Here is a 15514-nt window from a genome sequence, read left to right as displayed (position 1 = left end):
TAGAGGTGAAATCGCAAGACTTCCGGGAACATTTTCGAAACAGACCAGGCCGGGGTTTGATTCAATTCGACGCGAGACAACCGTTAGACCCAATGTGTTTCTGTCCGTGAGCTTAGCTAGCCAATGTCGACATCACATCTCTTCCAAGTGTGCTCAGGATTTCTATTGGAGAAATCTTCATACTGCACCGTCTTTGCTGGAACTGTGTGTTAATGATGTCACGGGTCTTAGACAGCGCTTTTATCACGTAAGAGATTGCTTCTTCTATGCTAATCAGTACAATAAAATAAGTCTCAAATGGAAGGGAAACATGTTTTTTTCTTCATCTGAAGCCCTATGAAATCAGCCAAAACGAGCTCAATAACTTGATGCATGCACACACTCTTATTGAATATACATTAATCTGTATTGTGCGTAGGCTACATATTGAGTTGCCCAGTTTATCATTAGAGATTTACCATTTCAAATAAATGATTACCATTTATGTTATGTAGTTAGTTTTTTTTTAGCCAATGTCAAATTGATTGTATAATTTGATTAATTAATGCATACATTCAAAAATGTAATGTAATTATATTGAACTCAATATCTGTCTGGACTAAGTGCCATTCTGTGAGAGGCTAATGCCGCCCCCCCCCCAGGTTTAGTATCTTCATACTAAACCTGGTATCGAAGTAAAAATGATGGTATTGTGACAACACTATTTCGGACACACACACACACTGATGCCAGTTTACAGAGGGGTGGCGGTAGGATCCGTAGTACCTCCTGTGTCCTGTAACAACCTTGGTTTAGAACCACAAGATGATGGTAATTACTGTGTTTCACACAGTCATCCCCATTTAGAGGAAGTTGGTTAGACTTCTTATCCCCTGCTTATAAGAGAAGAGCTTTCCCTTCCACCACTGTCTGTGTGCTTTCCTCCTGTTTTAATTTCATGACTGACTGATTTAACATTTTAATGCCAGGCTAGATTCCATTACGGCCAGTTTCTTCTAATTGTAAATACTGTGCTATAAAAGCTGAAGGTCTCCAGTAAACAGCAGGGTGCAGAAAAAAGCATTTATTTTTCCGATATTTTTAAAGGGAAAATAGGTGTAAGATATGAGAGCTAGCACAACTTTTTTAGTTTTTTTGGGGGAGGGGGTTCTTGCTTACATTGCTACTGGCTAGTTGCATGTTTTCATTTAGCTGGAGTGATGGCAGTATTTTAGTCTATTCAAATACTGCATTGTGTAAAATTTTACAAGGTTGCTAGTGAACATGACTTGATATATTTTGAGGCATTTTATGAGGGTGTTTTGTCACACTTATTAAAAGCACTTTGTAACGTTGCTAGATATTAACATTTTCACGTCTGTCAAAGGAGGACACCTGAAAGTAGACACTCAACCTGATGTTTATGGCGAAGGTGCATAAAGATGGAGAAATTCAGATATGGCGTCTTCGTTTTAGCACTATCGACAGACTTTTTAAAAACTACGGCGCGAGACATGGTTCAATGGGCCAGTAAATCAGCACAATCGTTTTTTCTAATTGCCGTTGTCTTGGAGCTAGAACTGGGATAATCTATACTGTGCTAATGCCAGTACAAAACTGAGCGGAATATACACTGAACAAAAATATAAACGCAACATGTAAAGTTTTCATGAGCCCGAAATAAAAGATCCCAGACATTTTCCATACACACAAAAAGCTTAATTCTTTCATGTTTTGTTCACAAATTTGTTTACATCCCTGTCAGTGAGCATATCTCCTTTTTGCCAAGATAATCCATCCACCTGACAGGTGTGACACGTCAAGAAGCTTATTAAACAGCATGATCATTACACAGGTACACCTTGTGCTGGGGACAAAAGGCCATTCTCTAAAATGTGCAGTTTTGCAACAGCACAATTCCACAGATGTCTCAAGTTTTCAGGTAGTGTGCAATTGGAATGCTGACTGCAGGAATGTCCTCCAGAGCTGTTGCCAGATCATTTTAATGTTAATTTCTCTACCATAAGCCATCGCCAATGTCATTTTAGAGAATTTAGCAGTACTTCCAACCGGCCTCAACCACAAACCAAGTGTGGGCGAGCAGTTTACCGTTGTGAACTTTATAAACAGAATGTCCTATGGTTATGTTGTGGGCAGGCATAAGCTATGGACAACGAACACAATTGTATTTTATCGATGTCCATTTGAATGCACAGAGATACTGTGACAAGATCCTGAGGCCCATTGTTGTGCCATTCATCCGCAGCCATCACCTCGTCTCAGCATGATAATGCACGTCCCCATGTTGCAAGGATCTGTACACAATTCCTGGAAACTGAAAATGTCACAGTTCTTCCACGGGCTGCATACTCACCACACATGTCACCCATGTTTGGGATGCTCAGGATCGATGGGTTCCAGTTCCCGCCAATATCCAGCAATTTCGCATAGCCTTTGAAGAGGAGTGGGACAACATTCAACAGTCTGCTAAGGAGATGTGTTGTGCTGTGTAAGGCAAATGGTGGTCTCACCAGATGGTTTTTAAGGTATCTGTGACCAACCGATGCATATCTGTATTCCCAGTCATGTGAAATCCATAGATTAGGGCCTAATGAATTTATTTAAATTGACTGATTTCTTTATATGAACTGTAACTCAGTCAAATCTTTTAAATTGTTGCGTTTTATTTTTGTTCCGTATACCATACGGCGAACTTAGCAAACAAGGCATTTGTGTAAAGTACATGGGGGCCGCCATCTTTATGCACCTTCGCATCCCTATAATGATCATACAATGGCCATATCTACAGCCAGACATACTGTGTAATGTTAGTGTAGTTATTTCTTGGTTCAACAACAGAAGACCGGGTGGGACAGCAGTGGCAAATATCTTTGGTAAATAACCTTGCTCCCCCCCCATAACAGCATCTGAGAGATCCGCAGAGAAGGCTGTGTAGGCCGTGGGAAAATGAAGAAGAGCCTCCAGAAAGCAGGCAGTAGGGCCCTGGTGCTAGATGAGAGCTGACATTAGCAAGATTTAAATGATTCAGGGTGCAGACATGCCTGAGTGAACCCAGCACATATTCAATAATGCAGCAGCCGACTGAGACCTCAGCCCTGCTGGTGAGATGGGAGGCGCGCACAGTAATGTTACAGTGCCTGCTAGGCTGCCTACCTGGTCAACACAGTCTACTGCTGTCTGTCTACTCTGCTGCACCTTGCGTCATATCGTAGTCCCACCAGCAACTAAATGACACCACATCATGTTCTTGTAGCTAATGGTAATGTAAACACTTGTGCTGCTGTAAACTGGTGGTGTACACAGTGACAGTTCTTTGATTAATCATTTTTCAAATGGTTCTAACTTGCTTTCCTCAGCAGATTTTGTTCACTGAGATCTTCCACATCTTATGAAAGGGCTTGATGGATAATGATTCACAAACTCTCCACACGTTACCAGCATGTTGATGAACCATCTCTGAATCAGTTCATTGGGCTTCTGTGGAGGAGCACACTGGCACTCCGTTCTACTTCATTTCTCTATGTATCTCTATCTATCAGTTAGTGTAATGGTGGAAGTGTCTTGACGTGATGTGTAAGACTGCAGTCTGGTGATGGAGAGTGTAGTAGGGATTGTGGGAGTTGGTTAATCGAGCAGTCAGGTACAATGCCGCAGTCGTGTGTGGAGTGGGACAGGGGGTTTATTTGTAGATGAGCTTCCTCTCCTGGCTAAGTGCTCTTCCCTGCTGGAGAAGTCAGCTTGGGTAAGTTTCCTACTGCTGCAGTCTGTAACCCCTGCCTCTCGCCTAGTATTGTACACGGCTGCTCCCACTGTGACGTAGCCTCTAACCTTTTCATCCAACACTGTTTGTTCTGCATGGAGAACTCCAGGAACTTCACAACCTTCTAGAATGTTAGGATATGAGTCCGTTATAAAGCAGCATACAAGTTGACGTTTATAGGTTGTAATTAATAACAATAGGTTAAGACTTGGGAAATGTGTTGTCAAATTGCTTGATGGTTATTCTATTTTCTGAACCTGTTAATGGAAAACTTGTCTTGGGATTGCTCCGCACAAAGTCGTTTTATAATGATGAAGTTGTTTTTAAGTGTTTTAAGTGAGCATTGAAATTCTCTTGCAAACGAACGATTCATCACTGGGAATGACACCTGTAATGGACGAAGGGGTACATTTCAAGAAATGACGCATACACTTTAAACAGGCAGGGCTACATTTCTATAGATCTAGCTTGTATTTTTCCTGTCAGTGTTTCCACTTAGCACACTGTGATCCTGTGGGAGTTGAGAGCAGGCAGAGCTGCAGTTAGTTGTAGTGACTCTGTGGCAGCAGGCAGGGCTGCAGTTGTAGTAGCTCTGTGGTGGCAGCCAGCCACGGCTCACTGTGTTGCTTCAGCAGTTCAGTAGCAGCAGGACCACTTAGACTAGTAATGTTACTGTTCAACCATGTTGGCATATCAGTGCACTTCTGCAGCACACTGCTCTTAGGGGAAGAAAGACCTGGAAGGTTTCCATGATTCAAGATGAGAAAAGCAATTGTCACCTATTAGGGAGACTGGTGTTTTTTTTTCAATGTCTGTAGAATTCTTCCCATACCAGGGCAAAGTAGAATAACTGTTTGACTACATTTTAGTCATTTAGCAGACGCTCTTAACCTGAGAACGACTTACAGGAGTAATTAGGGTTAAGTGCCTTGCTCAAGGACACAGACAGATTTTTCACCTAGTCAACTCCTTTCGGTTACTGGTCCAACCCTCTTAACTGCTAGGCTACCTGCCGCCCCTGACTAGTGGTATCATTGGTTAAAGGGAGTTGAGAATGTCTATCTTCCATCTGTGATCTCAGCCTGGCTTTCAGCATCAGCGAGCCGGTGTTGCAGATGTCAGTTTGGGTTATGTCATTCTGCTCTGAGTCAACGGAGTCTCCCCTCACTGCACTCAGCGCTAGTCCCAGAAGAAGAGATGCGTTTGGAGAACAAGTACATCTAGGCTATATTCATGTGTAGCTTTAGAGGTTTGTTTATTTTTTATTTTATTTGTCAATTAAGTTAATTTCTTAGAAGAATCACATGAATATAAGGGTGACCTTTTTTTAAAGTCAGGACCGTAGTATTTCTGTACTGTATTATAGCAATGAAAGAAAGGCTGTCTAATTTGTGTTGTTTACTGTCTGTTTGCACGGGTGAGTGTAATGCCAAGCATAGCATGGAACAATAAAAGCAAGGCAAGCCCACAAGATCAGCTTAATCCTTAAGGGTTGGAACTAATGTTTCCGTTGACAATGTGTTGTCACTTACTCTGCCGAGCTTGCAGCTTTTTCTTGATAAGACCGCTGTTCCTTTATTAGCTACAGCACTAAAACACAATATTGATTTGTCACGGTAAACATTTTTTTAAAGACACATTTCCGAAGTGTCCCATATGAATTGGGCGCCCGTACAAAAGCCGCAGAGATTCAGAGAAAGTTGGTCTTAACTTCTGCTCAATATGGGCTTGATGTTTTTAGTATAAGATATTGTGAAAAGTGATCTTGATTGGCTGTGCCTGCCCCACAAAGTGTATACTGAGCGACAAATAGTGTCATTTACAACGTTGGCAGCCGAGGCAGTTCAGACGATCACTGCTCTTGTCCTGTGGAAAACCCTACTTAACAGGGCGACAGTTCAGCAGGGACCCACCTGACTAGTCATGGCCAGAGGAGCACTGTGCAACTTTCAAGAGGTGACCCTTGTGTCTACAAGGAGCTGACAATGTCACCAACTCCCCCAATAGAAAATATGTTCTCAATTAATCACACCATAGGCTTGTCCAGTTACAATATCACGCCAATGACTGCTGCCATGATCTTTAGGTAAAGCCAACTGCGTTTAGGGTGACAGTTGCTCAACTTTCATGTTTCATTACATAACTCAATTTCAGTCCTTTAACTTAAACTTCCAGAAGCTTTGGAAATGGGAACACTTTGTTTGAACCTGCAACACTTTAGAAATGGGTATGCCCTAGTTATAATCAACCTGAAAATTTTATACTTTAAGTCTTGAACTGCACTATGGGTACGCTAGAAAACGGAAACTCATTATCACACGTGAGGTTCAGTATTTTATCTCGACTGTCGTTGTTTGGCAACAAATGTATACCTGTCTTGTAGACCAACTGCAGCGTTGTTGTTTGAAATGCTATCAGACGTGAGGAACAGCTTCTCATCAGTCAGACAGATAACTGCTCCAAGGCCTCTAGTAAATTGTTGAGCGGTTTGATGATCCCTAACCAGAGATCTACAGCTGGCTGTACCCCACCCTGAACAGACTGACTACAATCCATATATAATGGAGCAGCTGACATAATGTTATCAAGGCAGGAGTGAGATTCTCAAGTGATTGATGTAGGCTAATGGATGGATGATACTGCTGCATTTAAAACATTAATCATGTACAACATTGTAACCAGTGTAATTGAGCTTGCAGACCACCCGAGAGGTGGGACAAGTACTGCATTGAGCAGAGAAGCGTAGCACTGCCACCACCTTTGTTTTAACCCGTATGGTCCGGCATCAGTCTTGGATGCACCAGAACTCAACACAGATCCAGTACAGATCCAGTACCTTGCCTAGTTAAATACAATTTAAAAAAACTTAAAGTATTCAATCGCCTTGACTTTATCCACATTTGTTGTGTTACAGGCCAAATATTATTATTATAATATTTTTTTACATTGAGATTTTTGGGCACTGGCCCAGACACAATATACCCCATGTCAAAGTGGAATATTATAATTTTTTGGGACAAATAATACAAAATTAAAAGGTTAAAGTTTTCAACCCCTTTATGACGAGCCTAAATACGTTCAGGAGTAAAAATTTGCCTCCAGTTGCATGGACTCACTCTGTATGAAATAATATTGTTTAACATCATTTTCTTTAATGACTGCCTCATCTCTGTGCCCCACACATACAATTATCTGTAAGGCCCTTCAGTCGAGCAGTCCCTCACTGCAAACACAGATTTAACCACAAAGACCAAGGAGGTTTTCCAATGCCTTTCAAAGAAGGGCACCTATTGGTAGACAAAGCAGACATTGAATATCCTTTGAGTATGGTGAAGTTATTAATTACACTTTGGATGGTGTATCAATGCACCCAGTCACTACAAAGATACAGGCTTCCTTCCTAGATCCGTTGCCGGAGAGGAAGGAAACCGCTCAGGGATTTAGTGACTTTAAAACAGTTTATTGGCTGTGATGGGGGAGAACCGAGGATGGATCAACATTGTAGTTAGTCCATAATACTAACCTAGTTGACATGGTGAAAAGGAAGCCTGTACAGAATATAAATATTCCAACACATGCATCCTGTTTGCAACAAGGCACTAAAGTAATACTGCAAAAAATGTGACAAAGTAATTAACACTGTTGTATTCAGGACAAAAATGTATGTTTGGAGCAAATCCAATACAACACATTACAGATTACCACCACCCATATTTTCAAGCATAGGGGTGGTTGCATCATGTTATGGGTATGCTTGTAATTGTTATAGACTTGGGAGTTTTTCAGGATAAAAAATAAATGGAATTGAGCTAAGCACAGGCAAAATCCTAGAGGAAAACCTAGTTCAATCTGCTTTCCACCAGACACTGGGAGATTAATTCACCTTTCAGCAGGACAATCTAAAACACAAGGCCAAATCTACACTGGATTTGCTTACCAAGAAGACAATGAATGTTCCTGAGTGGCCAAGTTAGTTTGGACTTAAATCGGCTTAAATCTATGGCAAGACTTAAATGGTTGTCTAGCAATGATTAACACCAATTTGACAGAGCATGAATAGTTAAAAGAATAATTGGGAAATATTGTACAATCCAGATGTGCAAAGCTCTGACTTGCCCAGAAATACTCACAGCTGTAATCGCTGCCAAAGGTGATTCTAACATGCATTGACTGAGGGAAATTAATACTTACGTAAATTAGATATTTCTGTATTTCATTTTCAATACAAAAAATATATAACAAAATCATGTTTTCACTTTGTCATTATGGGATATTGTGTGTCGATGGGTGAGAAATAAACATATATTTAATCGGTTTTGAATTCAGGCTGTAACACAACAAAATGTGGAATAAGTCAAGGGGTATGAATACTTTTTATGAAGGCACTGTACAGCAAACAATTCTATTTTTACTAGAGACATACAATTTCATAAGATAATGTGGATTAGAGAGAAGTCCTGCTCAATTCCTGTAACCCATTGAACATTCATACAACAATGATTCACATTGAAAGAATTGCATGCGTCTTGTTACAAATAACAATGTTCATTAGATATAATTCATGGGCCAGTTATAACTAGGGCCCTAGGTTTTTCCCTGGGTTTGTCAAACACTCTAGTTCAATGAAGCATGCCGGAGATTGGTATCCTTTAATTGATTTGTTCCCTCTCTCCCCTGCAGCACATGGTGCACATGGTGCAGTGGCGGTGGCCAATCACGGGGGCCAGGTGGGGGGCCATGGACATGGTCTGGGCTCTGTGCTCCGGGACCTGGTGAAGCCTGGGGACGAGAACCTGCGGGAGATGAACAAGAAGCTGCAGAACATGTTGGAGGAACAGCTGACAAAGAACATGCATCTACAGAAGGTAGGCTGCTGTACACTACAGAAGGTAGGCGGGGGTTGGGAAACCGTTGCTGTTGAGGGTGGTGGTCATGCTAGTGAATTAAATGGTTTGTGTTCCGTAAACACATTGGATGTGTTTTAAGTGGTTCAGAACCTGTGGACATCCCTGGGGCCTGTAGTTAAAGTGTGGGGATCCATACCAATGACCACTGACTGGGTGATGTGTGTGTAGTCAGTGTGACTGTGCGTGTGTAGGTGGCATGCCTGCCTGTGTGCTGCTGTCGTCCAGCTCTGAGACTAGCGCACCGTGGGGGGAGTATTCATCACAGGCCAAGGCGTGGGCGCTCCTTAATGTTCAAATGGTTTTCTATGCAGAAATAGAAATGGGTCTCCTCCAAGCAAAGCATGGTGGCGCAGTCTCATGTGTTTGATGGGATTACAGTGTGGTGTTTCTATCTTCATGCAGATTTTTACCTCAGAACACGAACCTATCAAATGTCTCCTGGCCTTTTGACGAACTATGGTGAAGTAATGGGTGGGAGGGCTCTTTCCACTGTCCATACTGAGTGGTAACTGACCCTGCTCTGTTTAGTGTTGCATCAGTGATACTGTGAGATGTCTGTGTTTTAATATTTTGTGTGTGTGTGTAAGCTGGTTAGCTACAGTGAGGGGGTGTAGTGCTGTAGTCGGTCTTGGAGACAGTCTGGATCCTTGGCTGTGTGGTGTGTAGGAGTGCTGCGTGCCCATGGGGAGTTGTAGGTTACACAAACACCCGGCTTAAACCTTGGCTTGGAAGACACCCGAGAAATCTAGGATGGGACTTGCAGGCACTCTGGCTCTGCGTAAAAATAAAGTTAGGCTGAAATTCTGTTGTTGTCCTCTTCGATATCCAAAATGAAGAAATATACACCTTTTTTATTTATAGACAGCCGATGATCCTCTTTGACGTTGTCATCGTAAAATATAATAATTTATGCATGATACATTTTCTGAGATCTTCATGCATTGGTTTTATGCAGATAGGAGCTCAATTACAGTGCCCAAAAATATGCCAAGGGATAGACTGTATTAAAAATTACCCATCCAAGAATGAGACATGGAGAATTGTCATTCAGTCACAAAGCCTTTACATGGCAGCTGGAAGAAGCGGCTGCAGGCTCTTACATGAGCATCCCAACGCTGGTGGCAAGTTGTACCATGCTTGTTAACAGCAACGTAACGGTTTGCTTTTATCCAAATTTAAATGAGAAAAATCTTGATCTGATTAAACACTTAAGAGGGTGCTCAAGGGGAGAGCAACCATGTGTAGCTGCACCCATCCCTCTCCTCCTCCTCTGCTAATGCCTCTCCACCCACCCCCTTCCCTCCCTCCTGCTACCAAGCAGCCCTTCAGGCATGGGCTCCTAATCATGCACTAGAACATGATGAAGCAGTGTCACAGCCCACCAGAGCAGAATGACAGGGCGCTGTAGCGAAAGTGCAAGACGGTAGTGTTCGCTACTGGTGAACCTGCAGATGGGCAGGCAGGCTCCTGGTTGCCCCCATCTTCTCTCTGGATTCCAGGGGCAGCGGCGGGCAGCGAGCTCATGAATATTTAGTGCCTGTTGGGGCCGCCAGCCCAGAAACAAACAGGCCTGTTAATATTTCATGGCTCTTGCTTTAGTGAGCACACAGAGGATAGAATGTTGGCTTTTTATGGGAGGAGATTGCAGCTGAACCCGAGTCCGTCTGTCTAATGGCTCCCCCGCACCCTCCACGCCAAAATTGTCACTGTTACAGTTCTTTCCCAACACCTTGAATCAACTCTCTGATGTTCAGTAGTCCGTAGCTGAAGTATATCAGAATGGAAGAGGATGCATGATGAAAGAGATGTCTTGCAGTTAGATATGAAGCTGCCAGAAATTAGCAGAGGTTGTTGTTTGTACCCAGCTTTGTGGTATTAAAATAGCAATTTATGTTTTTGTCTTTTTTTAGGATCTTGAAGTTCTGTCTCAGGAGATTGTCCGTTTAAGTAAAGACTCAAGTTATGGAGCTGGCTCAGCCATGGGCTAAAAGACTGGACCCAGTCCCGCCGACCAGCACTTCACTCTCTCATCACCTGTTTCTGTGGCTAATAAGAGAACACTACACATTCATCCATGCTGACTGACTGAACCTCTGGCCGGGAACGCAGAGAAATGGAGAGAGGGGAAGGGGGGGCTAGTTATTTTGCTACTGCTTTACAACTGAATGTACTTATTGTAACACGTCTTGGTTCTTTCTGTAACTCTTGAGAAAAATAGCGTATTGGGGCCTGACTTCTATGACAGGCTGCTCTGTCTGCTCTCTGCCGCCCACCCCCCCACCCCACACACACACTCTGGTGTGCTCTGAAGAATGCAACGCTGGCAGGAACCAGGATGCCAGGAAATCTCTAGGACAGTGCATTACTGGTTCACATCTTCAAGAGATTGTTTAATGTTGTGAATAACAAGAGACATTCTGCTTACTCATACAGAGAGGCTTAAGCTGTTGTGTTTTGCCTGTACCCGTATTAATTTCGCTAAACTTCAAACTCTGCAACTCTTGTTTTTTTTGTTGTTGTATGAATCCTCTATATATGAATATGAAAAATCAACTAGTAATTTATCGGTCTCGGAGTTAGAAGTATTGCATATGAAGCAAAATTCTTGTCAAAGATTTACATCCGGCATAGATTATAGATGCTGTGTCCAGTTGAATATATCTGGGAAAATAGCAAGTATCCTAAAGCCAGTAGTACAGTAATTAGACAAGAACCTCAATAGATTGCATAACCTATCATCTGACTAGCTTTGCGGACTGGACCAAACCACCGGTGTCTCGACTCACTGGGTTAGATCTCTGCTCTTTTAGTTTGCACCCAGCACCAGGGCTGTGACTGCAGCAGAGGCACGGATGAGGCCTTGGCTGCTGAGCATCTGCTGTCAACTTGAAAAGGCTGTCCAGGAACTGGCTAGATGCCTGCTTTCAAATGTCACTTTGGCTGCTTTCGCTATCCCCAATTACCCCCCCCCCCCCCTGGTTAAATTTGTGGATGTAATTCCGGCTTAACTCCACTTTGATATGTTGTTAAGATATTAGATTATAGATGCACTAAGAAACAGAGGATTCTCTTAGAGAGGATTCATTTGTTTGAGAACTAATCTCCCCCTGGCTAAGGTCTAACAGCAGTGTTGGTAGTCTGAGTGAAACTATTCCATTCACTCTGGCCAAGCTCATCAGAATGGTCTCTGAGTTTCACATGGACTGGAAACTCATCCCAAATAATTATCTGGCGTCGTTACCCAGCCATTACCGTTTTTATAAGAAGAACTGGCCCAGTGTACTGGAGTGACAGTCCAGATGAGGGAAGCTTGGATCATGTAAAGTTGTGCTCTTAGTTTGCCTTTGACTAATTTAGCAAATGTATTATTTTAAATGATTTCTCAACGTGACTGATCAACAGTAGTTTGGCAGATTAAATGTGTGATCGTTTAAGTGAACGTGTGTACTGGTGTTAGCCTTTCACACTGAGACACGTTTCCCTTATTTGAGGATGTTTTTACTTCAGACCTCAGTGAGAACTTTAGGAACAAACGGATTGGTTCATTGGAAGCCCCCCCCTTATCTCCTGTCTACATATCTGCATGTCACTAGTTAATGTCATTTCACATTACTTTTATCTTTAACATTTTAAAATTATCATTTTTTTATAGCAGTAATCTGTGTAATGCTAAGTTTATACAGTAATGTACTCCTACCATAGGCATGTTTGGCGGATGTGTTCCGGAACTTTCTTTGGAGACAAAATGGACTTTGATTCAGATGAGTATATTGGGTATAATAAGTGATACTGTAGATAAGTACACTCTGCACTTTTTCCAATACATTAAAGATTGTGTGCTTTATTTAAATAATCCTGTCCCCTTTTACTTAAATGTTTGAATAGCCAAACTCGACTGCAGCAAAGTCATAACTACTAACAGATATGATCATTCAGGGTTTTATTAAAAGGTCAAATATACAACCCAGCACTCGACTGCTTCCCCAGTGGACTATTCCTTTCCTTCAGATGGATGTATTTGTCAACTGTTTATCCAGCTAAATGATATTCATGCAGTGTCAATAAAAATGGCTGTAAAATGTATTCCATGTCTAATCTCTTTGGTGATTTGTCATTTTGGAAAGTACGAGCAACTTGTTTTCCTAACTTGTAGAGAATAGAAGGTGGATCTGAAGTTATGTTTGCGCTCATGTTTCTGCAGTTGTCAGTGTCTCCCTTAACGTATAGCTCAACACCGCTGTTCTAACACCTGCTGAGTTCATATTGTGTGTAGACTAATATGCTGAAACAAGGACATGTGAGACAAACCACAATCACACAAACATTTTGTGTGATTGTGTTCTTTATAGTTGTTGATGACCGGTCGCTGCACCAATCCAAATGTTCTCTCTCCTATGCCTGCAGTTAGAAAACAGCAACTATTGTGTATTCTTTGAGCATTGATAATTCTGTCATTGTTTAGAGCGGTGATTCTCAACCTTTTTTGTTTTCTGTACCACCAAGTGCTTTTTGCTCTGTCCGGAGTACCCTACTTGTGCATTTTACCAGTAAGCCCTATGGTCTCCTGAGTCATCTCAAATACCCCCTGTGGATTGGCTAAGTACCCCCAGGGGTAGTAGCAACTCCGGTGGAGAACCACTGCTTTAGGCTGTTTACACAACCACTCTAAGAACCCAATTCAGATTTTATTCTGACTGTCCATACTCATATCCCGTTCATTCCTAGTCAAAAAACCTGCCAACTTTAGCATGCCGACAACATTTTACCACCTTTTTCTTTGTACAGTGCCTTCGGAAAGTATTTAGACGCCTTGACTTTTTCCACATTTTGTTAGGTTACAGCCTTATTCTAAAATGTATTAAATCGTTTTTTCCCCTTCATCAATCTACACACAATACTCCATAATGACATGACTCCATTTATGTCTGCAAATTTATATATAAAAATGAAATATGACATTTACATACGTATTCAGACCCTTTAACCAGTACTTTGTTGAAGCACCTTTGGCAGTGATTACAGTCTCGAGTCTTGGGTTTGACACTACAAGCTTGGCACACCTGTATTTGGGGAGTTTCTCCCATTCTTATCTGCATATTCTCTCAAGCTCTGTTAGGTTGGATGGGGAGCGTAGCTGCACAGCTATTTTCAGGTCTCTCCAGAAATGTCAATCGGGTTCAAGTCCGGTTTCTGGCTGGATCACTCAAGGACATTAAAAGACCTGTCCCGAAGCCACTCCTGCGTTGTCTTAAGGTCGTGTCTTGTTGGAAGGTGAACCTTTGCCCCAGTCTGCGGTCCTGAGCGCTCTGAAGCAGGTTTTCATTAAGGATCTCTCTCTACTTTGCTCTGTTAGTCTTTTCCTAGATACTTACTAGTCTCCCAGTCTCTGCCACTGAAAAACATCACCACAGCATGATTCTACCCACCATGCTTCAATGTAGGGATGGTGCCAGGTTTTCTCCAGACGTGACGCTTGGCATTCAGGCCAAAGAATTCAATCTTGGTTTCATCAGACCAGAGAATCTTTTGGTGCCTTTTGACAAACTCCAAGTGGGTTATCATGTGCCTTTTTACTGAGGAGTGGCTTCTGTCTGGCCACTACCATAAAGTCCTGATTTGGTGGAGTGCTGCAGAAGAACTCTGGAGCTCTGTCAGAGTGACTATCGAGTTCTTGGTCACCTCTCTGACCAAGGCCCTTCTCCCCCGATTGCTCAGTTTGGCTGGGCGCCCAGCTCTAGGAAGAGTCTTGGTGGTTCCCAACTTCTGTCATTTAAGAATGATGGAGGCCACTGTACTTGGAACTTCAATGCTGCAGACATTTTTTTAGTACCCTTCCCCAGATCTGTGCCTCAACATGATGCTGTGGACAATTGCAGACAATGCCAATTCCTTCAACTTCATGGCTTGGTTTTTGCTCTGACATGCACTGTCAACTGTTGTATCTTATATAGAGAGGCGTGTGTCTTTCCAAATCATGTCCAATCAATTGAATTTACCACAGTTGGACTCCAATCAAGTTGTAGAAACATCTCAAGGATGATCAATGGAAACAGGATGTACCTGAGCTCAATTTTGAGTCTCATAGTAAAGGGTCTGAATACTTATATAAATAAGGTATTTCTGTTTTCTATTAATAAATTGTCATTCTAAACCTGTTTTTGCTTTATCATTATGGGGTATTGTGTGTAGATTGAGGAATCAAATTAGTTGTAATCAATTTTAGAATAAAGCTGTAACAAAATGTGGAAAAAGTAAAGTGGTCTGAATACTTTCCAAATGCACTGTAACAGAAAAACGTATTGCCGGTTATCAGTTAGTCATGATTGCGGTATTATATTTAAAAGTCCCGCCAACACCTCAGTATAAATCATTGCCTTTCATCTTACTGGCTTTGGCACGCATTAAATCATGAATGTTCGATTGTTGTCTGACATCAAACTTGTCCTTGTCAATCGCAAAGCTTCACAGAAATGCTTTTAATGCATCTCTCTATTTTAAATGTACTGTATGTAGTTCTTTCCTTCAGCTGTTCTTGTCTGTTGTCTCAGAAATGCTTTGTCATTTAGCCTGGTGGAACGCACACGGTGCATGCCATTTGATTTATTTATTTGACAACAAATGATGGGTTAATATGAATTAGCTTCTTCAGCTACACATCGCCTCTATTTTCCAGGTGAGCCCATGTGCCATTACGCAAGCCGCTCCGCTAGTCCTCTTCTCCTGGAGTCAGAAAGCTATACTGTAGAGTACAATATATTGTTGGACATTTGTCGAACATGTCTTGCTGCAATTAGTCCTATTTAGATTACATTTTGCTACTACTATTATAAAATCAGTTGGCAAGGAA

At 42.0% G+C, this 15514-nt stretch overlaps 1 protein-coding gene across 7 annotated transcripts in view; it reads left to right on the top strand.

The window, feature by feature from the left end:
* Nucleotides 1-15514, top strand: part of LOC139557315 (GRIP1-associated protein 1-like) — a 65786-nt gene that overhangs the window by 27427 nt on the left and 22845 nt on the right. For 5 of the 7 annotated variants that reach the window (XM_071371952.1, XM_071371951.1, XM_071371954.1 and 2 more), the window contains one exon: nt 8441-8625. In XM_071371952.1, coding sequence (XP_071228053.1) covers nt 8441-8625 — 185 coding nt within the window. Of the gene's footprint in view, nt 1-8440; nt 8626-10577; nt 12751-15514 lie in introns of those variants that run through there. The other 2 variants (XM_071371956.1, XM_071371953.1) reach the window with 1 other exon arrangement.

The sequence above is a fragment of the Salvelinus alpinus genome, chromosome 28, assembly GCF_045679555.1.
Source record: "Salvelinus alpinus chromosome 28, SLU_Salpinus.1, whole genome shotgun sequence".
Lineage (NCBI taxonomy): Eukaryota > Metazoa > Chordata > Actinopteri > Salmoniformes > Salmonidae > Salvelinus > Salvelinus alpinus.
The sequence above is the reverse complement of the archived record's forward strand: the minus strand, read 5'-3'. Positions and strand labels throughout refer to the sequence as shown.